Genomic DNA, 25956 nt, shown 5'->3' with positions numbered 1-25956 from the left:
CTCTGGCTGTGATCATGTAAAAAAAAAAAAAAATATACGTATTTTGGAAATGTTGAGTCGGATTAGTCTAGAATCGATTAATTTTGTGGAATAAAACCTTTCAAACAGCCGTAGTCCGTAAACTTCACACGTGTCGGGCTGTGATTGGCTGTGATTCCTACAAAATTGATTCATAAAGAACGGAACGTATCTACCGTCTTATAGGGGGATCTACTGTATACTAAAATAATTAGCCGTTAACCTTTCGCTGTAAAGGGCCCAGGTTCGAATTTGAGTAGCGACTCTCCAGGAATTTTTCATGAGTGTTTTTTTGTCGTTCCCATTGTGGGTCATGAAACACGAATTCTTAAAGTTGATGAAACAAAATTAATTTTTTAAAAATTAAAAAAAATTAATTAAAATTAAAATTTTTAATTGACTTTTTTGGGGTAAAACCTTAAAATTTTTCAACACGAAATTTATTCTTTAAATTGTTAAACAGTATTTTTATTCCAGAAGTTACTGACCAAGGTCCTAGAATATTCTAGGACCTTAGTTACTGGCAACCACGAGAACTGTAAAGCGCCACTTGTAAAAAAAAAACTAATAATACAGAATATCAATAATAAATATAAAATTTTTCTTTTCATTAAAAATTTTTAAAATAATATTATCATAATTAAAAACAATTAAAAATAAATAATTTTAAAAAAGTAGAAGACAATTCGTGAATATAATTAATCAAAGAATATTCTGAATTAAATCGCATGACGTCGTTACGATCAGCTGATAATTAGCGGCAACGAGAAATGGAATGTCTTAAATACAATGCGGCCGAAAGCCCTATAAAATGCATATTTTATAGCGAATTTCACACCACAGCCGGTCCTAAAATTACATTTCAAGTTAGATATAATTTGTATATGTTTTACATATGCAGTAAATAGAATTTTAAGAATATATAAAAATTATTAATGCTCGTGATTCAGTATTAAAAATTAAATTCTGAGTTTAATCTGTATTTTTAAGTATTTGAATTGTGTTTTAATTTTAATTTTTATAATATGTATGTTTTTTTTTCAGAAATTAAAGTAATTCTGTTTATTTTTCTTTACAGACACCAGAAGATTATGTATCTAAAGAAATATTTGATGCTCTGAGTGTGTATATTATTCCAAAACCTGAATTACATGGAAAGTTAATAACTGTGTAAGTATGAAAATAAACTAATTGTAAAATTATATATAAATACATCAATTCTTCCTATGATAATGATATGATTTCATATCTTGATGCCTCTTAAATAACAAAACTACAAAGTTGTGTCGGTAAGTTCACAGGCACTGGCCTAGCAGCGGCATTACGCCTTCGGCATAGAATAGTTAGCTCCCCGGACACGTCCTGCCTTTTCGCCTTTGCTAAAATACACAAACCTGGTCAACAATTATGTCCAGTAATCGATAAAGTCAGATTCCCAATGCTCTTATTAGAAGAACGGATCCATCACTCGTTAAATTGCCATCTTAACGCATATACCTATATGGTCTCCGATTCACGTGCACTTCTCTCCAAACTTTAAAGTATGATTTCATTGTTTGATTATTAGTATTTACAGTTTATAAATTAATAAAACAATTATTTTTTTATAAATTTCAAAATAGCAGTTTCTTATTATGGCAGAACCTTGCTAATTTGAACTAATTGGGGCCTGAATCCATCCTGATCAGAGAGTGTTTCAGATTATCTAAAATTATTTTTTTCATGTTAGTATGGGGTTTCTCAATACTCTGTTGTAATAAAGTGGTTTTTATTAAAACAGTTTGGATAAAACCAAAATTTGGTAGTTAAATGGTTCATTTTCCATTTACAGTATTCTTTATTTCTGATTCTTTTTTCCATTGTATTATATCAGGATGATGGTCACCAGCAGGGTCGGCTGGTGGGTTGTGCAAACGGTGCGACTGCACAAGGCATGAGAGTTAGATTGTGCAGAATCTAATTCTCGCAAAAGTTAAAAATTGATCATTTCATTATTCACTAGGTTAACTAACTTTCACTTTGCTCCAGTTATTTGGTTTGAAGTAAGAAGATTTAACTAACTTTCACTAATCTATTTAACGAATGGTATGTTTACCATTAAAATATTATTTTGTTGTTTGAAACTGCTATTTTTTTTATTAAAAGGCCCAGCATGACAGCCTTGCATCAGGCTCCACTATTTCTCGGGCCGGCCCTGGACACCAGCAGGGCCAGCTTGATAGTGAGATGACAAGGTGGCAAACTAAGTTTATGTATATTTGGTTTTTGACACTTTTCCGTGAGTAAGTGTATGACCATATAGTAAGGAAGTGATGAGAGACTAGTCTTAGTTTTCTATTCTGATTACAAATTTTTAATTTATTTTGAGTTTTTACACACTACATATTATTGACAATGAGGTAAGAATGACAGCCATATGTTTTGTTCAGAGAGATATTCAGATTTTTTTTTTTTTTTTTTGTTTTGGTTAATTGGAATTTCAGACTATTGGTTCACCAGATTTTATATGAGAGAAAAACTCGCCAAATTTCATTGAAAACAAATCACATTTTTATGTGTATTTCAGCATTTATGGTAACAAGGCAGTAGACAATTTCCTATTGTGTATGGTACACCTTGTCCTGTCTCACAGTGGTGATGGCTGCAATGATGCATTCTCAAAGGTCCTGAAAGATCTCTAACTGAAGTTGCATAAATCATATCTTTTACATAACTCTGATGGAAGGAAATCTAAGAGGGTCAGATCAGGAGATCTTGGTAGTCATGCTACTTGGCATACCAGACCACAAACTGAACTTTCTCCTATGGCATAGTCATGACTAGACTCAATGCTTGTGATTTGACTTCTGCACCATCTTGAAGTACAAAAAAACATCTCTATAAACCTTGATGAGTTTTCCCTCTAGATGCTACTTGTTGTTTTTTTATATCTTAAACCATTCATTTTTCTATGATGAATTAAAAGCAGGTAATTTTGAGCCAAACACCATGTATTTTAAATATCGTATAAAAACTATGACAACTTTCAATGATAATTATAAATATATTTAAATATTGAAATTTATTTTGTAATTTTAATGATTAATTAGTCCATTACTTTAAGTTATAAAATTGCCTGTAAACAATTTATAAAGTTAATGTAACATTTATTAAAATCCTTATTTTTATACTTAGAAGATTAAAATTTTTAATTGGAGTCTAAGATATTTATTCTAAAACCTGAGGATAGCCTATACTAAAAAGAGGTTGAAAATGTTAGTGTAATAAGTAAATTTTTTGCTCAGTAAACATTAGGTGGTATTGTGATTTGATGTATTTCAAGTTATTTAAAAACTTTTGTAATATTTGTATATTTTATCAGTATTAATATCCATTTTTTAGATTATTATTATTCAGTAATACAGATTTCAATGCTACAAAGAAAATAATACAGTGGGTGATCGGTTAATGAACAGATCGGTTAACGAACAAATCGGATAACGAACACTTTCGAGAAGGATTTTTATGATCAGACAACGAACACATGTTCAGATAACAAACACTTCACTGAACAAACACAAGAAGCGACGTAAAATAACGAATACCGATTGGTCTTCCTTTGTCTTCAGGCAACAATTCAAACTTTTCGGAGCCCGGGAGACGTCGACATCGACGTTCTACCCAGTATATACTGATCGGATAGTATTCCCCCGAACTTTGAAACTCTCCCTTGTAATTCCAGCCTTTTGTATTTCTGACAGAAACAATTCTTTTACGTTTTCTTCTGAAAATGCGGATTTATGCCGATATCTGCTATTAAAGATCTTTTGAAGAAGTAGGAGGATGTCAGAACAACGGTCTTAAAATGGCATCCAAACCAAGTTGAGGTTAATAGGCCTAGGGATCTCTACAATTACAATGCTATTAATTACTTCTGAAAAATCACGAATAAGACAGAAAAGCAATCGACATTGGACAGATTCTTTAACCCCCACAAACAGAAAAAAACATGACTAATAAAAATGCAAGACCGTGTATATATGTATTTTTATTATTATTTATACATATGAATAAATGTAGTAAGAAAGTATATACTTTTTTATTTTTGGGGGGTATCCAGAACGAATTAATCAAATTCCCATAGAAACCTATGGTAAATCGATAATTGGTTAACGAACAATTTGGATAGCGAACAAAGTCTTGGAACAGATTATGTTCGTTAACCGATCACCCACTGTAAAATGTTTTTGAGTTAAAGATTTCATTATTAATATTTTTAACAGATTTTCTTGAAACAAATCATTTTTTATTTCAGATAAATTTCTAATACATAACAATAAGACATATATTTGTATATTAGAAATTGTACACTAATGAAATCGAATGTATAAAGTTTTATTATTCTATCACATTTCATAAAGAAACAATAAAATTATTAATAATTATAAACTAAAAAAGTCAAGCTAACTGATATGAAATTATATAGTGTGTTTAATTTTGATATTAAAAGAATGTTTAAATTCAATACTAATTTGCTTATATATTAAATTTAATTTTTTTATTAAAGAAATAAATACATATTTCATATTTTATATAGAAATGCTATGGGATACAAAATTATTGGATATCCAATTGGAATAGATGATCCTAAGTATATGAGGAACTGCTACATTTTTAATTTGTGTTTTGTATGTGATGCACTGATGAGAACAGTTCAGTATGAACCACTTGTTAGGAAATTAGCCAATTATTTAGTTACATTAGAGGTAAGAAATTATTATTTACTAATTTTTTTTAAACAAAATTATTTGTATGTGTGACAATCTCTAATAAATATAAACTTTCTCCTACTGAAGAATGCAAAATACTCTTGATATGATTGAAATTTTTAGCTATAATTGAATACATTTACTTTATTCATATTGAAATTTTATATACTTAAAATTTTAAAATGAGCCATTTTTTTGAAAGTGGTACAAGTTCATTATTTGTTGTTGCAATATATTTAAGGGGTTGCATTTCAATACATTTTAAAAAATTGGTAAGAGCTAATAGACAACTGTTGTGTATTTTGTGGTGTTAGATAATGTAATATACTGTATTTCAAAAAACTGGTTATTTAATTTTAATTATATCCGACTCACCAAATAAACCATATCCATAGATATGGTTTATTTGGTGAGTCGGATATAATTAAAGTTAGATAATGTAAATTTAGGCTGGACAAAATGAAGATTTTGTTACACTCAAATGGACTTCTCACTTTCAAAATTAATAAATTATTGTAAACATTAATTAAGTGGTTTGAACTAAAACTTTATCAGCTTATTTACAATAACAACAAAATATTATGATTAACAACTACTACTTTACAACTGAATAATAATGCAGTGTTTACTTTTGTAAAATGTTATGATATTTTATTTAAATATTTATTCATTTAATGAATAAATATTTAAATAAAATATCATAATTTTAAATAATGAATAAATATTTAAAATTTGAAATCTCTGAATTTTGTAATGTGAAACCTAAGGCATGTTTATAAAATAAACTGAAAAAGTTTGTATTGTAAACCCCTTTTGCTGGGAAAATGTGTATGGTTTTCATTTTTATTACAAGTAATTGGCTTAGTTTCTTCATACACAGAAAGTAATTTTATATATCCAAAATTACTTTGTCTTCCTCTTTATGGTGATTTAAACCAAGAATTTTAAATTCTGAATCTCATTTTACATAATATTTTATATGGTGCATTTCTTGCAAATCTAGTCCAGTATATATTTAACCAATTTTACTGGAACTAAATTATACCATAAAGTATTTGACTAAAACTAATTTCAATCCAAGATTGACTTTCACTACTTTTAAAATAAATATGTTTGCAGAATGTCTATTGTCAAAATATTAAGTATTTTGAATTATTTTAACTAGAGATAGTTTACAGATGAATAGATCATATTAAGTTTTATCTATTGTTATCATAACCTTCATTGTTTCAAAAATAGGCTTGTCCACTTTCAAAATAAATGGTTCAAATAGTTTTAGTTCCATGATTTTCACTATGAAAATGTCTCGGCAGACAAAATGAATAAAATTATATTTTAGATGGGTTTTAAATAAATAAAATAAATTTTGGAAGTGAAAGAAATTTTAATGAGTTTTCAGTTTTTGACTATTTCCTAACTTAAAAAAGGAGTATTAAATGTTTAAAAAAATGCTTTTAAAAGTCAGAAAGAATGTGAATATTGGCTGCTACTAATGATAAATTCAGATATACAAATTTTTTAATAATTTTATTCATTAAAGTAATATTATAGCAAATTATATTTTAATAAATAAAATATGTGACTTAAAATTTGGATAGTTCATTTATAGCTATATTTAAATAATAATAATTAATATAATACACAGCAAGTCCTCACTTAATGTCATTTCATTTAATGTTGTTTCATCATAATATTGAGAAAAGAGACAAGTACATTTGTAATCATTTATAATTATTATTGTTTAATTTTCTTTATAAACAGTAAAATTGATTCTATGACATGGAAAATAAATGTTGGAGGTTGCAAACATGATCCAATCAGAATAATATTAACTAAATTATATTTTGTTTATATTATTTAGCCCGTGTTAAAATTGAAATTGTTATATGTTGTTCTGTGTAACATTACAGCTTCCAAGAACCTATTGACAATGTTAAGTGAAGACTTGCTATTTAAAATTTATATTACATATGAGTTCAAATTAAAAATAAATATAATAAGGATTTTCAATTATATTATAGTTAGAATGTAGTTTTTTATCAAACGAAGAAACAAAAGCACAGCTACCATCTATAATGTCTCAAATTAGGACTGAATTGAATCAAAATGGTCACTGTTCTGTTCCTATTAGTAAGATTTATTGTTTTATTTCAAAAGATATGATTTAAATATCCTGTATAAATGTAATAATAATTGTAATGTATATGTTTTTTCTAATATAAAAATTATTTTTATTGTTAGATGAAGCAAATACTATTTATCTTAAAGTAATAAGAGTTCATAAAGATCCGGTTCCTGTAAGAGATCACGATGTCCCAATATTTAATGAAAGTCAAAAAGGTATTCTGCCAAGTCAATGGGATCTTACTACACAACAGGTTAAAATCATTTTCTTTTTTTATTTTATTTATTGTAGATTCATATTAGTATATTAATTAAAATATACTTTATGTAATTAATTGATATATATATATAATTAATTTTGTTTTGAAAGTTTTTGCAATAATCAGATAAAACATATTTAATTTTAACTTTTAAAATGTAATAATACTATAGTTTAAATCATTTATATATATATTTTTGCAACCATAAATCTCAATTCATATTATTTCAATTGTATTCTCAATTACAGATTTTTTTTTTAATGAAATAGTTTCTGAATTTTTGATAAATTCTAAGTGTTATAATCTTAGAATATATAAAATTGAGTTTTTATCAAGTTATTACAAATACTTAGATATAATTTTTATAAAGGTCTATGTCAAATGTCCCTATTTTTTGAAAATTTATGTTCAAAACATTTAAAATTTTTGCATTATTATTTTATTTATTTAATAAAATTAACTAATTTTAATATAATTTTTTTTATAAGTTTGGCAATAAAATTATATAATTTTTTTTGTTAAATCAAATAATAATTAATAATAATATAATTATGTTAGTTGCTGGATAACCATATCATTGAAGTAGTTAAAGTTATCTGCTCTGGGTATTTGGCTTCATATATGGGTTGGGTCCTCAGATATTTTCACAAGTAGTTTGAGCTGGATACATTAGGATCTGTCCCTCACCACCCAGCTGCCTAATTTTAGGACTTGCTGAATCCGTTGTGAACAAGAAAAAAAGACCAAAATATTTATATGAAAATAGATGGATTGTTTTTTTTAAAAGTGTTTTTAAATATGTCCTGATTTAAAGATATTTGATTAATCACATACATTTCAATTTGTAAATAATTGACTATTAATGTTTATAATAATGAACATATTAAAAAATGAATCATTTTAATCTTTTGTTGAGTTTATGTATAAAAAATTGTTTAGAAAATGAAAAGCTGTCCACTCAACTGTATGTTATATTACTTAATAAATTTTTTTATCGTCTAAAATATATATTTAGCTTTGAAAAATGCAATTTATAAATTTTAAAGTTTAGTTTTTCGTTTAAAACCTAATTAAAGAACTAAACTGAACAGCTACTAATTAAATAACTTATCTAAACAATTATTGAATTATAGTACTTTTAAATATAATTAAGTTTAAATTGACTATCTTTTTTATGATGTACATAGAAAAATTGAAATAATACAGATTTAGAATTAAATAATACAGATTTAGAATGTCTTTTTGTTGTTCACAATATATTTGTATATTGATGCATATTTAATGAACTACATAACACAAAATTTAATACTGTAATCAAATTTTTATTATATTTTAACATTTATCAGAGTTAATTGAAAAATGAAATAATTTTGCATATGGTTGAGCTTTTATTTATTAAATTTTATGAATGTTTTTTGATTTATTCTTCATAAATTTAAAATTTGAACAATATTTAGACATTTCATAAAAAACCTTTTGCGAAGATTAATGTTGATAAATAATTTATTTAAATTGATATTTGAAAATTAATAAGATTTTTTTTTTAATTTTGAGATTTTCTTTTATAAATAATCAGATCAGACTACAATTACTCATTCACAAATTTTATTTAAAGAAAAAATTGGTGGAAATATGATTTCAAGTCTACTAGAATAATTGTTATTTTCTGTAAAAGTACTATTTAAATTTTTAAGTATAATAGATATTATTATTTAATATGTACTGTATGTTAAAAAATTTCTTAAGGTATTATATTATTACATTTTATAAAACTAAATATAATATAATATATTTAATTCTCTTTAAAATATTCAATGATTTTATATCTTAAATTTTTTTAGATAATGATACAAATATATATTGCTCATAACTTTTAAAACTGAATCATTTGATAAATATACCCAGTATTTAACCAGTGTTTACATGAAAAATAGAGCAAATGGCATTAATCGCTTGTAAATTATCTTAGGATTAATCATACGGTTTTACAATAGTTGATAATGTTATAATTAATAAAATACTTATCATTTGACTCGTGTATTTTATAAACAATATAAATTACAAATTAAAAAATTTCACATTTGATTAATTAGCATTTCAAAATTGTAAAATAATATCAATTTAAAGTTTTTAACTCAGTCAATAACGATTGAAACATTCAATTTCAATAGTCCAAAATCAAAAAAGAAAAATGTATTATTCTGAAAAGATGTGAATTAGTGGCAGTTTTTAACTTTTAGCTTGAAATTTTTATTACAAAATCATAATAGGTAGAATTAGAAATAATTCTGTCTGTATGTTTAGTATACTACTTTGATTAACAAAAATATTTATAATAATAATCGGATGATGAAGAGATAAACAAAACTCTTCATATTATTATACGTTTTTCATGAAAATTTTCTCAATGTGAATAATGAGATTTGTTTTTTAACTGACAGATTTTCAGTCTGTTTTATCAGTAAATCCTTCTGTATTTTTCAAGTCTAAAACTGCAAAAATCCATTGAAAATTAAGTTTTTTCAATTGATGGAAAAATTGTGTCAACAATATCAAAAGATCTAATCAGCATCAAATTCAAATACTATTAGATAAAAATATATGGATTTGATTTGAATAATTGAAGGATTAAACTGGTATTGATATCATAGAATCTGTATTTATTATCATTTTGTTACTAAACATTTTTCATTTCTTCTGAAACTGATATGTATAATCTCAAAATTTTAATGGTCAGATGACCAAGGTAGTTAAGGTATCAGCCTACTGCTCTGATGGAATAGGAATCAAATTTGAATGGTCAATAAACACCACAAATTTTTATAGATGATCTGTCTTGGATTTGTTGAACTTATCACTCACTATTTCCCATTGTGGGCTTGGCCAAACACATGATGGGTATGGGGAAAATAAAAGACCCTCTTAGTGCTCATAGGGAGAAAAGAGTTAAAAACAAAAAAAAAATATTAAACATTTTTTAGTTAATGATCATCATTAATAATCTAAATGCTTTAGTGAATAACAATTATCATTAATAAAGTAATGAATTGTAGTACTTTTTTATCATTTATACTGAATTATCTTTTTTCTATTATCATTTTATATTATGTACAATGCATGAATATTTTGTAAATTGAGTAATAGATTGTATATTTAGAATATGATTTTAGTTTTTATGTAATTAAAACATATTGAGTCATCAGTATACTACAAAGATAATGTTTTAATGAATTTGCATATTCTGAGACTTGAAAATTTGTGCTATTGACAAAATATTTTAAATTTATTTAAGCTTATTCATTTATTAGTAAACTTTAAACACAAAATATCCTTCATCATAATCATATTGTTCTATAGAAAAATTTCCACAGATAGTGGACAGTGTAATAAAAGGACAATGCAATATTTGCAACTGAAGGAATGCAGGAATAGATTGCTACTATATAATAGATAAATAAAAATAGATTGTCAGGTGTAAGTAAACTAATAAAAAATTAGAAATAAACACATTATTTATTTTAGATTATTTTATCTAATGACAAAATGTAATAAAAAGTTACTGGCCGCAGTCTTCAAATTAAAACCTATATATTCCCACTGTCATATGTCTGTCTGGCCTTCTTTAATCTTCAGAATGGAGTAAGCTATATGAAAATCAGACTGATATGAACTTAGCACCAGATGTCTTGATTAACTATATACAGAATTCCAATTTGGATTGGAAGTCACTTAATTTCAATTCAAAATTTCCTCAAGAACAGAGTTAGAAGACTGGCACGACTTGATTGTTATCAGCAGAAATATGATGTACAGGGGCAAGACACCACTAAAATCCAGATCAAATATGAAAGCTTGGGGGGGTCAGAGATCCCAATTAACTATATTAGAGCTTCTGGTCCAGACCAGAAGTAATGTGATTTTTTTAAAGTTAAAAGATAATTAAAAATTGCAGCCCAGTATTGTGATAATGTCACGATAAAAAATTGTTCATTGTTATTATAATACTGGGTGTACTTATTAATTGATGAAAATAAAGCTAATTCAATACATTTATTATAATTTTCATTCTTTTTAAATAACAAACTTGCTTAATTCTATGTTAATTTATTATATTTAATATCACAAACTAAATAACCAAATATTATGTTCCTATATGCTATCCCACAGTGGGACCTCACTTTAATGCAGGTAAGATTCATTACATTATATGGATGTTAATCTACATTACTGGACTAATACTTGCTTGATGTGCTTCTAATATTAAAAAAGAAAATTTTAAATCACTGCTTGCAATTGCTCCATACTAACATTTTATAATTCGTCTCTTTAATTAAATGAATTCTGTTTAGCTAAATTACTTTAAAATTAATAATTATAGTTTTTACTTGTATTTGTAGTTTTGTTTTGTTCATTGACTAATAATTTATTAGTTAAATACTATTTAAGTACTTTTGACAAATATTTTTATTTTTAAAATTCTCATAACAAGCATATAGAATTATACAATTGAAAAAATAAATAAATTAATTAATAAATCTTTTACAGATTAAAAAGTAGTTAACTCTTTGTTTAAACTGATCAATTTTCTGTTAAATAGTGCAAGTCCAAAAATGTATATACAATAAAAATTTGCCTAATACTACTATATTCAATGCTGTTTCATTATAGTATGTTTGGTAAAATCATGATTTTTTCAGAATAGCAAATTGTAGTACTCTAGAAAATTCTTGAACTTTTCAGTTTAAAGAAGTAATCCATAATTCAGAAATTGTTCCAGTCCCATTGCAAGAATGTTGGCAACAATGAGTTTTGAGAATTAGAGAACAAAGTATCCAGATAGAATCTGCAATTTGATTCTGAAGATGATACATAAGAAGACATTGTCAGCAATAATATCACAACAAATCACATAAATTATGGAACAATTTATAAAAAAAAAAATTACTCATATTATGAGCAGAACTCTAAAGCTAAATTATTTTAAATTATACATTATGGAAATTATATCTACAGTCAAAATATTTATAAGCAAGAAAGATACAATAATTGACTTGATGTAATATCATCAAAATATCAATTTTCTGAGAAGACCTACACCTGGCCCTTTATCCTTTCATATAAGATGTAAAATTATAAACATATAAATTTATAATTATATTAATATTTATTCAACAGTATTGTTTGATATATAAGTTCAGTATTTTCTAATTATGTTTGTGTTTTAATCTATCCTTATTCACATCATATTAAAATGGTCTCATTTATCATTGTGGTCCTCCGATACAATCTAGAGAGAATATGCATCCATGGAAGTCCCAAGAATGACCGATCAAATTAATAAAGATACAAAATTTGTGGGCATATGACCTAGTGATGCTCAGGACTGGAAAAAATAGAACACATGTAAATAAGCAGAACTTGCATCATCACAGGACATACTGGAAAAGAAGATACTGAGCATTAAGCAGATTCTTTCTTTAATAAAAGACAATGATAATCATATGCTTTTATCAAACATAGGTATTTGATTAGTTGAAAAGAAAAATGAAGACTTGATTAAAGAAATATATTTATAATTTTTTTTTATGAGAATTAAATTTGCTTCTCTAATAATATAATTTTAATTGATTTTTGAACTTGCCTGTTTTTCAGAGTATTCCCTTTTCTCTGTTGTTCATAAAAAGTAATTGATACATGAATAATATGTAATAACTATAACTATTAAAATTATTCTGTATACTAATAAGAAGAGATATTTAAATATTGATAATAATCTCAAAAAAATAATACAACATGATTTTTGAGATTGTAAGTTACAAAATCATACAGTATATGTGCTGTATAAGTACAAGATTTAAAATATATAAGAAATAATGAATTTTTTCACTAATAAAGTTTGTATAATAAATATTTGTCAAAATATTGTACATTTATTAATAGCAATTTAAAATTCATTATGTAATCTAAATTTATATTATTTGTATTCAGTTTACATAATGATACTTTTAACTACTGTATTTATTTGAATAAAAGGTGCACTCATATTTTTTGAATCCATTTTCAGGAAAAAAATATTTTATTGAATATAAGATGCACTTTTTTTAAGCCAATTTTCAAAGCAAAAATTATATAAAAATATACTCATTAATAACACCAAACTTAAAATAAGAATAAATTAATTACACTGTCTTTTGGCATTAAAATCATTTACTTTAAAAGTTTTTAACTATAAACAAGTACTTTCAACATTTCAAATTGTCATCTTCAGGCAGCGCATACATAATATTCAAACTACAAGTTTTGTAAAATACGTTAAAAGATTCCAAACATGTGGTTTAAATTTTAATGCATAGTATTTTACAGAAATTCAAAAAGATGCAATATAATTTTTTAAAATTAACTTAAGATAAATAGGAAACATATTATCAATGAGTACACGAATAAAATAAATATATATGCAATTATTTTAAAATTTTGTAAAATGTAATCCTTATCTTTAGTAGCTCAAGAGTGGGTTTGTTACAGGGCTCTAACATTATGTGTATTGACTCCCAGAGAAAGATGGTTTTGCAATTTAAATATCACTTAAGGAGGGAGTGTTCAGTCCATACAGATATAAAATTATTCCCTAATATGTTTCTTGCAAGGTCAGTAGTAATCCCAATATTATTAATGTCATCCCTGTATTCTTGAAAATGATATGCTAATTTTCCATAGATATAATTATAGATAGATATTTTCCTATATAAAAGATTTTTGATCCTTTACACATTTGCTGCAAAGGGATCATGTAGACTTCTGATTTCTTTAAAAAGTTAAGACTATCCTTATATTTACAAAGAATTCTATTTAGATATAGTTGAGGCTTGATGGAAAACATAACTTTGTTTATTGAAAGTACGAACTATATATATAGAGTAACAGCCCCTAATACAGAATAGAAGGTTGTGCAAATATTTCTTATTGTCAATTGTGTGTGAAGCAGTGGGTGGAAAGAGAGGTCTGCAGACCAGATTATTAATATACTTAAATTCTGCGAGTACCCTGCATTGGATACTGTTACTGTCACCAGTTATAACTCCTCATGCACTAATAAAAGAGACAAAGGGTATAAATATGCCCTGTGAATAAGGGTTGAGATAATGGCATTTATGTACCCAGGTGCCTGAAAAGAAATAGTTGGTATGATGTATGGAGACAAACCAAATTTATGGTGTACTGTGTAATAAAGATGAATAGTGGCCTATGTATGGAAAGATCTAAGAAGAAAATTTTTCTGTTTTTTTTTTTTATGATGGAGAAGGAAATCAAGGGATAAACATTAGATAAAAATTTTACAAAGATTAGCAATTTTTCAAAAGAACCTTCCCAGACACTTAGGATATCATCTATTGGGTTGTTTGGAAAGTAATTTTGATTTTTCAGTGACAAAAAACATATTTTTTTAATAAATAAATATTTCATTGAATTATATATTGATCATTTTGGTCAAATACCTGTTGCCATTATTTCTGTTAGTAGTATGATTCCACGTTTATAAAAGTTTTGATGTTTACTTACAAAAAACGGATCCAAGTAAATTTTGACATTTTCATTTCAAGTAAATGTCTTACAGTTTAAAAAATTTTGTAAAGACCACAACAAGTAATAATCTGAGGGTGCCTGATCTGGCGAATATGGTTGGTGTGATAGCACATCCCATCTAAGCTGCAACAGTTTCTGATGAGTTACCACTACACCTGATTTGTTTATCAATTCTGGCCTTTTCTGTTTGATGATATTACTCAGTTTGTTTACTTGATGGCAGTACACTTTTGAATCAGTTGTTAAATTTCTGGTGAAAGCTCAATAAAAAAATTTCCATAAAATCCCACCAAAGAGAGCATCTCTCTTTAAGAACATGTGGAACCCATATATTGAGCTTGATGATTACTGTTTATGATTATTTGAAACGAATTGGTTTTGTTTCAAGTAATCATAAACAGTTCAATTCAACAAATTTAATCACTTAGTGATTTCACGAGTTGTTATTCAGCAGTTTGCTTCAATCAGTACCTTTTATTTTGTTTTCATTGGTTTCAACTGGCCGTCCAGAATGTGGTGCATCTTCAATATTGAAATTGCCAGAAACAAAATTTTATAAACCAGTTTTGGCACTCTCTCTCTCTCTCTCAACACATCTTCTACATACATGTACCACAATTTTCTTCTTGCTTGAACAGCATTTTGATTTTTTGGTAATAAAAAAGCAAAATATGCCAAAAATGATGCTTTTGATTTTCCATATTTGATGGGACACCAAAAAAAAAAAAAAATTGTGCAGAATCAAACAAAATTTTTTACGAATAAGCCTTTAAATGTCAGCTGTCAAAATATATAATGAAAATGTGGTTTAAAATGAAATTGGCTGGTAAAAATACATCTAATTCCTTTAGTAATAAAAAAATTAAATTACTTTCCGAACAACACAATACATATCTAAGATAGCAAGCAGGATAATGTATTGCAAGAAGGGTGGAGAAAACTTTAGATTCAGTATTTCTCATCAACTTAGCTAAAATATCAAAATGGGGAGCTCGTGAGTACACCATTTTTGCAATAAAAATTGGAAATAATTAAGTTCTGTAATCAAGAGGTGGGCCTCCCTTGTATCAAAAATTTGTTGGATATAATAACTTAGTGTATTTTTGAGCATAACAGCATCAAAGTGTGGAACAGATGGATACAGTAAATCTCTGTAAAATACTACACACTAAGATTTAAACCATATATTTGGAATCTTTTAACAAACTTTTAAAAAAAAATTGTGCACACTTTGCCTGAAGATGACATTTTGAAATGTCAAAAGTAATTGCTTGTACTTATAAACTTTTCAAGAAAACAAATTTAATGCCAAAATTCTTATAGAACAAAAATTTTTTAAATGACATATTTTACAATAAAAGTTTAAATATTGCATCATAACTCTTAAAAAAATTGGACAAAATCTGATTTGCTTATATAAATGAACTTCTACCTTCTGCAATACCATGTTGTATTGTGAATACCAAAGCTAAAATTGATCAAAGGCTTGATGCAGGGAAAGTGACTCAAGGTTGTGTCACATAGTGTTTCTTTGTGCAGGTATGACTGCAGCATTTGGCTTGTGAAAAAATTAATCTTAATTAATGATTTATGGTTTTCAGTGCCCTTCATAATGTCAATCAAAAATTATTCAATGATATATTCTGTTAAATTTTAGTAAATAAGTGATAATGTCTTGAAAATTTTTCTCTAGATGCTGGTAATAGAATATTCAAACTGACAGAGGGTAGAAGTATCTATGAATGGTGCCACTTGCCACGTCTTCAAAAAGAGGAAAAAAAATTCCCTGAATATAAGGTGCATAGAATTTTTAGTGACAAAATTTGTAAAAACATGTGCCTTATATTTGGATAAATACAGTATATTGTGTTGTTTTGTTTTATTATTAAGTACTAACAATATTGTGCAAGATAAAATAGAAGAATGCATGTCTTTTTAATGCTATTTTCTGCAATTTCAGTTTTGGAAATATTTGATAAATTTGAAAATATGCTATTAGATGATTTTAATATCTAAATATATCAAATTGAATGCATAATTATAAGAATAATAATATACTTTAATAGTGAATTGTGGATATAACATATATATATTTTTTTATCAATTTAGGTAAAAAAAAAAAAAAGCGTAAATAAGTCATTTATAACAAATTTCTTTTAAAAATTATTTATAATATAAAAATTTTCTTTAGTGGCCATTAAAAGAAAAAATTCAAAAAATTTAATTTAAATAATTAAAAAATAATAACCAATATATAATACTCAAGTCCTACTAAAATATATAAAATACAAAACTTTTTAATTTTAATTAAGGTATTGATCACTTTATAAAACAGTTTGAAAGCTATCATTCATTCTAGATAGAAATTATAATAGATTTTTTACAGATGTCCATAATGCCTGGAAGCATTGGTAAATATATTTGTGTGGATGATTCCAATATGCTGAAAAGAACCCAGAGAAACATGTTAGTGATTAAGAAATTGTATGGAGCTTTAGGATTGACACTTGGAATCATATTTTAAATGAGATTAACGTAGAACAAACAATAAAACCTACATAGAGTAAATCTTATTTGGTTCTAAACTTTTTGGACATCTTGTATTATTAATATCAATGCATTACTTTTGTTTAGATATAATTACATTGGCAATAATAATAAATCTCATTCTGACTTTCTAGTTTACTAGTATAATAGAGAACTATTTCTATTCCTTAGAGAACTATAAGAAATTTATTAAACTTTAACTAAATTAGTTCAAATCAAATCCTTAGTGCCAAATTTAAAATGAACCAATGACATTAATTTTTAAATTGAAGTCTCTAAGTTTTGTTTGTCAGCCATATTGCTTTAACAAGTAGAAGAAGAGAGTTGAATTTAAAAAGTGTGGTGTAATGTAATATAGTGTAACATTCCAAATATAATAGAAATAAGATTTTCATAAAAATTTCAAAATTGCAAAAAATATTTGATTTGTTCTAAACATAGCTTTGTTTTTAATCAAAAATTATTTTCTAGTTGATTTAGTTGTACCAGTTTTTAACATTGATTATTATTGTCAAATGATCCTTTAGCAGCATAGCTAAAATCCGTACGTGGCATGTTTCGATGCTAGGTGGAATTGTTCTGGGTTGTGGCTCACCTTGTCTGTGATGTCCACGTTGACCTCGACCACGTGTTCTGCGTCCTTTGTTTATCAGCAAAGATTAACTGAGAAACTGATCTAGGCGAATAATTTACTTTATTTGAATCAGGCACACGATATTTACAATAGTGTCGAGATATAATACAAATCCAAGATTGTCACTGCTGTCGACTCCAAAAGGTTAACTAACATGAAGTGAAAAGCTGCCTCTCCTCGTCAGAATACAGGAGCAAAGTGAGGTCAGAGGGCGAAGGTCACACAGTGGAGACCTCTGCCCTACACACACTCTCTCACTAGGCAAGTAGATTGCATCTAGAAAATGTACGGGGAGTTGAATAACGCACCCTGATAAAGTTTGTCTTCCGGTTGTCTTGGCGGGTAATGTTGGATGTTGGCAGTATGCCGGTGTCAATGTGCTCATAGGATCTGTTCTGGAGGAGGCTTCTTCACTTAAAAGGAATGTGGGTTTCAGCCTATCTATCGATAACCTTCTAGGATAGCCTGCAATGTTGTTATCAAAAAACTTTTCAAAGCGGGGACATACTCTGCTTTACAGCTTGAATAAATTTTCTTTTTAAATATGGTACTTTACGTAAGTACTTTTTTTAGCCATGTTGGTATTGCATTATATAGATCAAACTATATTTCATGAATTTTAATTGAAATCATTCAGTCTATGCAAAATCAGAATTCAATTTATAACACCTTATTTTACATGTTTTTTCAACAACTAATTAAATCATAATAATAGAATATACTGTATTGAAAAGGTGTTATGAATGAAAATATTTTTATATTAAAAGTTTTGTTGAAGTAACATCGTATAAAATCCCTCCTTTAATTGGTTTTCTATCTATGGTAGAATTTGATGATTTTATGAAAATTTTGAAAACAAGTTTTGAAATGTAGAAGAAGCAAGAAGTGGTTCAATATATTTATTTCTGCATCCTTGACGAAAAAGTATAACTGTTAAAGCTGTTAATGGAAATCTATTTGTGAAATAAGATTAGCTTCTACTCACAGCTGTGGAGGGAGGTGCTGGTGGTCTTTCCTTGGGCTTGGAAAAAGCTTAATGGTGGTTCCTACCTGTATAAAATTATTATTTTTTTTACTAACTGAAAAAAAATCTTTAAGATGGATTTCTTTATTAATAAAAAAAAATTGACATATTTCATTTATTTATTTTAAAAAAAAAAAGCAGAAGGGGCCCATTCTACTCCCAGGACCCGTACAAGCTCGACATCCTTGCTTCTTCTTATATACTCTCACATTAACATAGAAATTGAAACAAAATATTTTTCTGTATGTAATAATTTAAATTTCAAGTTAGCTCAATAAGTAATGCTAACTTCCAAATGCATAACATGTCTGAATGACCTTTTCCCAGTCATGAAAATATTAATTTCTGAGTAAAATTTAAAAATGCCTTTTTAAGAAAAGTCAAAAAACTTTTTCTTGCTAAAAAAAATACAGATAGAATGCTTTTATACTAACTGGGAATATAAAAATTGGATTGAGAATGTACTGTAAATAAATTTCTTGATTTTTATCAACATCAAATATTATTATATAAAACTTTTTTATATAATTTATATTTCATTTGTAAGAATACTGTAATAAAATAATTTTATTAACCTTCATCCTTCATATATTGGTTATAATTTTTAATTAGCTACTAAAAGAAATCACTCTGCTTTGGTTTCATTGAATTTGCTAAAGAAGATTTTTAGAAATTCCTAGAACATCTTATATATATATATTTACACACTTTGCAGTTTATACTATACAATTATCACAAAAAATAATTTTAATAAAAGTCTAATATTATTTAAAGCAGTCATGAGCAACTGACAGTATTCATGGTCTTAATTTGTGATCCCTGGTGCTGGTAAGGTAATTTTATTTTCCTGTTTTGTCTCATGCCATTATTCCATGCTAATTAAGCTTAGATCTATGATAAAGAATATACAAACTAAACTTGATCAGTTAAAAAATGAAAATAAACTATACCTTACTATTTTATATAACATTAGTATATATTATTTTAGTACCTAGTGTATTGGAGGTTATAGAGTATGTTAGTAGTCAGCAAGCATAAAGCCTGTAACTGTAAGACAAAATGCCTGTGGCCACCAGAAGCCGTCAAAGTTCACTTTGCAGCCTTCATCCAGAAAATGTTGCTCATTACTGATTTAAAGAACGCCAGATTTTTATTTAAGCTATTATTTTTTCAAATTAATTTACTAAAAAGTTGATTTATTTATGCTTTAAATATTGAATTTTTATATTATATATTTTTTAAAATTGAAGTTTTAAGTAACAACAAACGATTTTGCTGTGTAAACATTAATTATTTCTATAATTTAATGTTTAAATGCACTTCATTAGTTTTCTTACGTTTTCTCAGATTTGTTCATTTTATAACTTATAATCTAAATATATTTGATATGTATTTAGACTTATAAATCATTAATATTGTTAAAACTATTTTACAATTTTATTGGTTAACATAATTTAATAAAGAATAAAATTATTAAAGTTATGCCATTTTCTAAAAGCATTGATATTAATATTATAAATTTATTTTTCCTTGCTTTATTTAATTCTATTTTACTAATTAATAGTGGTAATAAATTACAAAAATAAAACTTTTGTATGGCACATTTCTCAAACTATTTTCTAAATTTAATTATAAATTATTTTTTTAATATATAAATGTATAACAATACTTGAACAATTCTGGGATATATCGAGGATAAAAATAAAAAATTTATTTCATTCTGTGTGAATTTATCCATATTACTTTTTATGAAAATGTTTAATTGATATATTTCGTAATTATAAATAAAAACTGTGCATAATTTTTTACTAAATTTTACTGAATTCTTAATAGATTTTGCCTTATATTGACGGTTGTCGACACGTTAGTCGAATTGCAGCAGAAGCTGATGTAGAAGTCAGTCTTGTGAAAGCTTGTATTCAAAATATGGTGTAAGTAAATTCATTTGCATGTAAGAAAATTGTAATTTATATTTAAAAAATGATGATACCTGTATTGTTTTTTTACACCATATTTTAAGTTTAATTTATACGAAGAAATTTTCATTTAAATGTAGATACATTTTTATTTCACTTTCATAAAAAGCTGTTTATTAATTTATGCATGAATAAATTTTTTTCAACACCAAATTATACTTTAACAATTAAACATTAAATTTTGTTTTTTCTATATTTATGAAATTATGAAGGTGGCATGAAACAGGCTGTGAGGTGGTTAATCACCATCAGCCTACTGCTCTGAAAAACATGGGATTGAATCTGGGCAGTTAAAAAACCCCAAGAATTTGTTGGGGGTTGGTCCATCCTAATATTTCAGGTCTTGTCCCTCACTACTCAGCCATATCATCCCATTGTAGGCCTAGATAAACCTATGATGAGCATGAAAAAAGGGTCCTCTTAGTTCCTTCAAGGCAAAAAGATTTTTAAAAAATTATAAAATTTTAGTAAATTGTTTCTTTAAGCTAAAAATATGACTCATTCAAAGTGTTCAAATTCAGTTTATGTTAGCTTAAAATAGAAGATAGTTTTAGAACGTTATTTCATTTGAAAAATAACAAATAATAATAATCAAAAGTAAATACTTCTAAATCTATCATTTAAATCCAATTTCTCATTCAAAAATAAAACACATTTGAAATAAATGTTCTAATATCTTTATCCTAAACAGATAATGCATATATAAATTTTTAATTGAAGGAACAAAAATGTTTTAATTACAAAGAATACAAATTTAAATACAAATTAAAACATTGAATTATAATTCTTTACATGAAATTTAGAATGGAAAAAAAATTGATTTAGAAACTTCCTTAAAATACTTTTTCTTTTCATTAACTACTGGTTTTTTCTCTCAGATGTTTCACAAAAGAACAACATGACATATGCAATCATACAAAATATATATAAATACAGTAGGGCCTTGTACTTCAAATTCAATTCATTCCAGGAGGTCATTCAAAATTGTTAGAATCATTCAAAGTCCAAATTAATTTTTCCCATTAGAAATAATGGAAAGTGAATTAATCCATTCCCAGACCCTAAACAATACCCATTTTGATAAACTTAAGATAGCAATTACACATAATTTAAGGTTAAAACAACATAATTCAATGCTTTAATAATAAATTAAAACATGAAAACTGTATAATAAAATGAAAAGGGCATTTATTGGTCACATACAGTGAACTTCAGCATCTTAACATAGATGTGTGATTTCATTAAAATAGTTGTGAAATTTAACATATTATAGAAAATATGAAATTTTATTCTTTGTTTAAAGTTTTACTATAAACTCTTTACTTCACATTTTGTTTGGATAAAATCAAATTGTAATTTCTTCAGATAAAAAGCATATCAGGCATATTATATTTTATGACTTTCAAATAGGATATAACAGCGTATAAACAATAAAAACAATTGTAATGTGTATGGGAAAATGTTCGTAAACTTTATGATTTAATGTAATTGTATCAAATGTGATTTAAAAAATCCTGTTCAGGAAATTTTGAAATAAATAATACAAAATGTCCAGCACTTTCTCATTGTCCATGGAAGAGATGTTGACAAAGAAAAATTGAAGAAAGAAATTGTTAAAAATCAACAAATAATACACAATAGAGTATATGTAACCAAACAAACCAAAAATAAAGTGAAAAAAGCACTGAAAATATGTAAGCATAATGTGAGAGCGAGAGAAACTGGACACACAATAGATTGCTTTATGTTTTGAGTGCATTTTTTCACTGTGTGCACAGTTTGAATTTTGAAGCATTGTTCGAACTCCAAAATGAATTTTTGTTGAATGTTTCATTCAAACTCTGGAGCATTTGAAGTTAGAGTCATTCGAAGTTTGAGGTACCACTGTATGTCTTAAGTCTTTCCTTGTAACACAATACAAAAGGTTTGCTGTCAGTTAGTTCTTACTTAATTGTTTCTTGAATTATAAGCATTGTTGATGTTCTTCGAGAGCATCCAGTCTTTGTTGCTTTTTTTTTTAAATTGAATGAAAGAGGGACTTCATTTAAACAAAAGCTCCTAGGTTCCCATAAAATCCAATACACTTACCGGACCTTGTATTGTAATCTAATGTGGATCAGCATTTTGGATGATATTCTTATTGTTTGCTTACATGAAAAGGATTCTAAAAAAGAGTACAGCAAAATCTTACAGGAGAAGCTTATTCTTAAAAAGTGAAGTGTTCAATGTTAAAAGCATTTTATAATTTTTCTACTATTTTATTCATTCATATTGAATTTTATTTAGAAATTATTAATAATTAATGGCATTTAGGTCTACGTTCTAAATTTGGTAGCAATATTAATTAAACTCTATTGACTATTGTTTAAGAAAAAAACAATATTAAAAACTGCAATTGATTATTTTGTGTTATTAAAAAGTATAATTGATTATTTTTATAAAATAACAAAATTTAAATGATTATTTACATTCAGTTAATTGAACTACTTAAAGTGCTGTTTTAACACATTTAAAAGCAATTTGATAATATGTTTCCTAAAATTATAATAGAATTGCCTGTTGATTATGTACCATTCATGTCACTTTTATCATTCATACAGACACTTATTTCATTGAAATGCTGGCTGAGTACTATGGTCATCACTGCCTGGATATCAACATTAATGCCTTACAATGAACCATTATCATCACTCGTAAAACATTCTAATTATGGGCATATATCTATATGGGATAGAGAGGTCATATTCCCCCAATATTTATGTACTTTCAAATTATCCCCACTCCCAACATACATTTACTTTATACCATACTACAAAAATTAGAAGCAGAAATGAGTATTGTACACAACAGGTATGCCTTAATTTTTTATATCTACTCAAAATCTGACAATGAGAAATTTTTATTACTCATTAATTGGCCTGTCCCCTATATATCTAATATATAATCGAGACGGGTTGATGATAATAATAATAATAATAAGCGCAGAGCCCAAACGGTTAGGAGTTGAAATTTGGTACACAGATAGGGTACATCACGAAAACGCACACTAAGAAGGGATTTTTCGAAATTCCCCCCGGGGGAGAGAGATAGGATTAAAACTTCTATATACATTATGAATACGAGCCCAAACGGTTAGGAGTTGAAAGTTGAAATTTGGTACACAGTTAGGGTACGTTAGGAGAACGCACACTAAGAAGGGATTTTTCGAAATTCCTCCCCACGGGGAAGAGGGACAGGATTAAGGCTTAACACTTCCATCAACAATGGAAGTGTTAAGTAACAATGGAAGTGTTAAGTAACAATGGAAGTGTTAAGTAACAATAAAAGTTTTAAGTAACAATGGAAGTGTCAACAATGGAAATGTTACGTAACAATGGAATTGTTAAGAGAAAGCGACGTGCAATACGCAGATGCAGTTTTTTTCGTTTTTGCGGGAAATCGAACATATTTTTAGACCCATCTAAAAATTGTCTAATTAGTCTGGAACTAAGGGGACCCAATTCTTGCATTCTGTGAAAACGGGTAAGGTTGACTGTAACATAATAATCTTTATCTTAGTTATCGTTACTTTTGCCCGAGCAACGCCGGGCCCACCTGCTAGTATATATATATATATATATATACAAATTGATACTGATGATTCTAAAGCATTATTATTGAATAAATAAATAATTATAATATATATGCCAATTAGTTTTTTTAGTTAATTATTTTAACATAATAATAAAAATATACATTAATATAATACTCTTTCAATAATTATATAAATGTATATATTTGAAAGGTATTACGAAGTTGTTTCCCTCATCCCAATCTTTCAATATTCAAATGTTTATACTCCAACTTCAAAAATATCCTCTTTAACCAAAGATAATCATCTTCAAGAAAAATGTATAAAATACGTTGCTAAGCATGGTAAATTTACTTAACATAATTATTTTATTCTTTGTTATATTTAAAAGATAATATATATATATATATTTATTTATTCTAGGTCATCAAAAACCTACATTTAAAGCAATATTTGAATTTTATTGTGGCTTAAGGCCAGGAATAACGGTCAAAGATTTATGCACTCGAAATAATCCACATTTGAATGGGATCGATGAAAGGTAAATTAAATAAATTAAAAAATTACTTTTATAATTTATTTTATAAATTCAATTTTTTTTCATTTATGCAGGAAATTAATACAATTTGGTTTAATGCATGGATTAATAAGAAGATTACAAAAATATCCAGTCTTATTGTCAGCTGACTCAATGGCTACTAATAAAAATTCTTTGATAAAGCATTTTACTGGGAGTCAGAGTTATGATGAAATATGTAGCAAAACAGGTAAGTTTCTCACTTTTTCCTTTAAAAAGCTATGTTATTTTTCAAAAAGAAATTTGAAAAGTTAATTTTCGAAAAGAAAAACAACTTCTATCTTTCATTTGCAACAATAGAAACAGTTATTTGTATTTAGATTACATATACAGTCATACCCCGACTTACGCGATTTTCAAATCTCGTCGATTCATCTTTTATTTCAGCGCCACGCAACTCTTGATTATTCACTCCCCCCACACTATTGTTCAGCTTAATGTTCGGACATGTCGCGCAGAATCGACGCAAAGCTACAATTTATTTTGTGTAATTTATTTCTGTTTGTTATATCTACGGAGACTCAAGAGACTCTATGCGGTAATTTCTTGTAACCGTGAACGAACCAAAAGGCGAGATAAGATTAACGAGAACATTTATTAGCTTACATACATCCGACTTGGATTTTACACAAAAGGCATCTGCAATCATGAACAATTGACAAAAAAGTATACATTTATCAGATAATAAACAAAGACTCATTTTGTAAACAATTTACCTTTTGTATATACAACTGACAAGATTACCTTTCAAATTATAAACAGACTCGATCCCAAGCGGTCTTTTGATCGTCGGACATACAAAAGAAATGAATAGATGGCGCCTAACTTAAGCGCGGTTTACAATAACGAATATGATTAATCTTAACACTCTACTATGTCATCCAAACGAAGTA

At 26.7% G+C, this 25956-nt stretch overlaps 1 protein-coding gene across 2 annotated transcripts; it reads left to right on the top strand.

Annotated features, from left to right (window-relative positions):
* Positions 1-753: 753 nt before the first annotated feature.
* On the top strand, positions 754-25948 carry LOC111627728 (GATOR complex protein NPRL2-like). Of its 2 annotated transcripts, XM_023371349.1 has the most exons (10): positions 754-884; positions 1097-1188; positions 4595-4763; positions 6788-6896; positions 7008-7144; positions 11318-11338; positions 20773-20870; positions 24700-24830; positions 24910-25027; positions 25099-25948. In XM_023371349.1, exons 1-10 carry the CDS (start codon positions 789-791, stop codon positions 25316-25318), a joined length of 1191 nt encoding a protein of 396 aa, XP_023227117.1. In that variant the 5' UTR covers positions 754-788; the 3' UTR covers positions 25319-25948. The 2 variants fall into 2 exon arrangements, with proteins under 2 accessions (XP_023227117.1, XP_023227118.1); XM_023371350.1 differs by lacking the exon at positions 11318-11338.
* Positions 25949-25956: the final 8 nt, after the last annotated feature.

Source organism: Centruroides sculpturatus, unplaced genomic scaffold, assembly GCF_000671375.1.
Source record: "Centruroides sculpturatus isolate CEXI.00-Female unplaced genomic scaffold, Cexi_2.0 scaffold121, whole genome shotgun sequence".
In the NCBI taxonomy this organism is placed as follows: domain Eukaryota; kingdom Metazoa; phylum Arthropoda; class Arachnida; order Scorpiones; family Buthidae; genus Centruroides; species Centruroides sculpturatus.
The sequence above is the reverse complement of the archived record's forward strand: the minus strand, read 5'-3'. Positions and strand labels throughout refer to the sequence as shown.

What these genes read in the sequence shown, in the direction of transcription:
- LOC111627728 (XM_023371349.1), top strand. Translation starts at nt 789, where the DNA reads ATGGAATGTCTTAAATACAATGCGGCCGAAAGCCCTATAAAATGCATA. An exon ending in CATGGAAAGTTAATAACTGT is followed by an intron (nt 1,189 to 4,594) that starts GTAAGTATGAAA and finishes TATTTTATATAG; the next exon opens with AAATGCTATGGGATACAAAA. An exon ending in GGGATCTTACTACACAACAG is followed by an intron (nt 7,145 to 11,317) that starts GTTAAAATCATT and finishes GCTATCCCACAG; the next exon opens with TGGGACCTCACTTTAATGCA.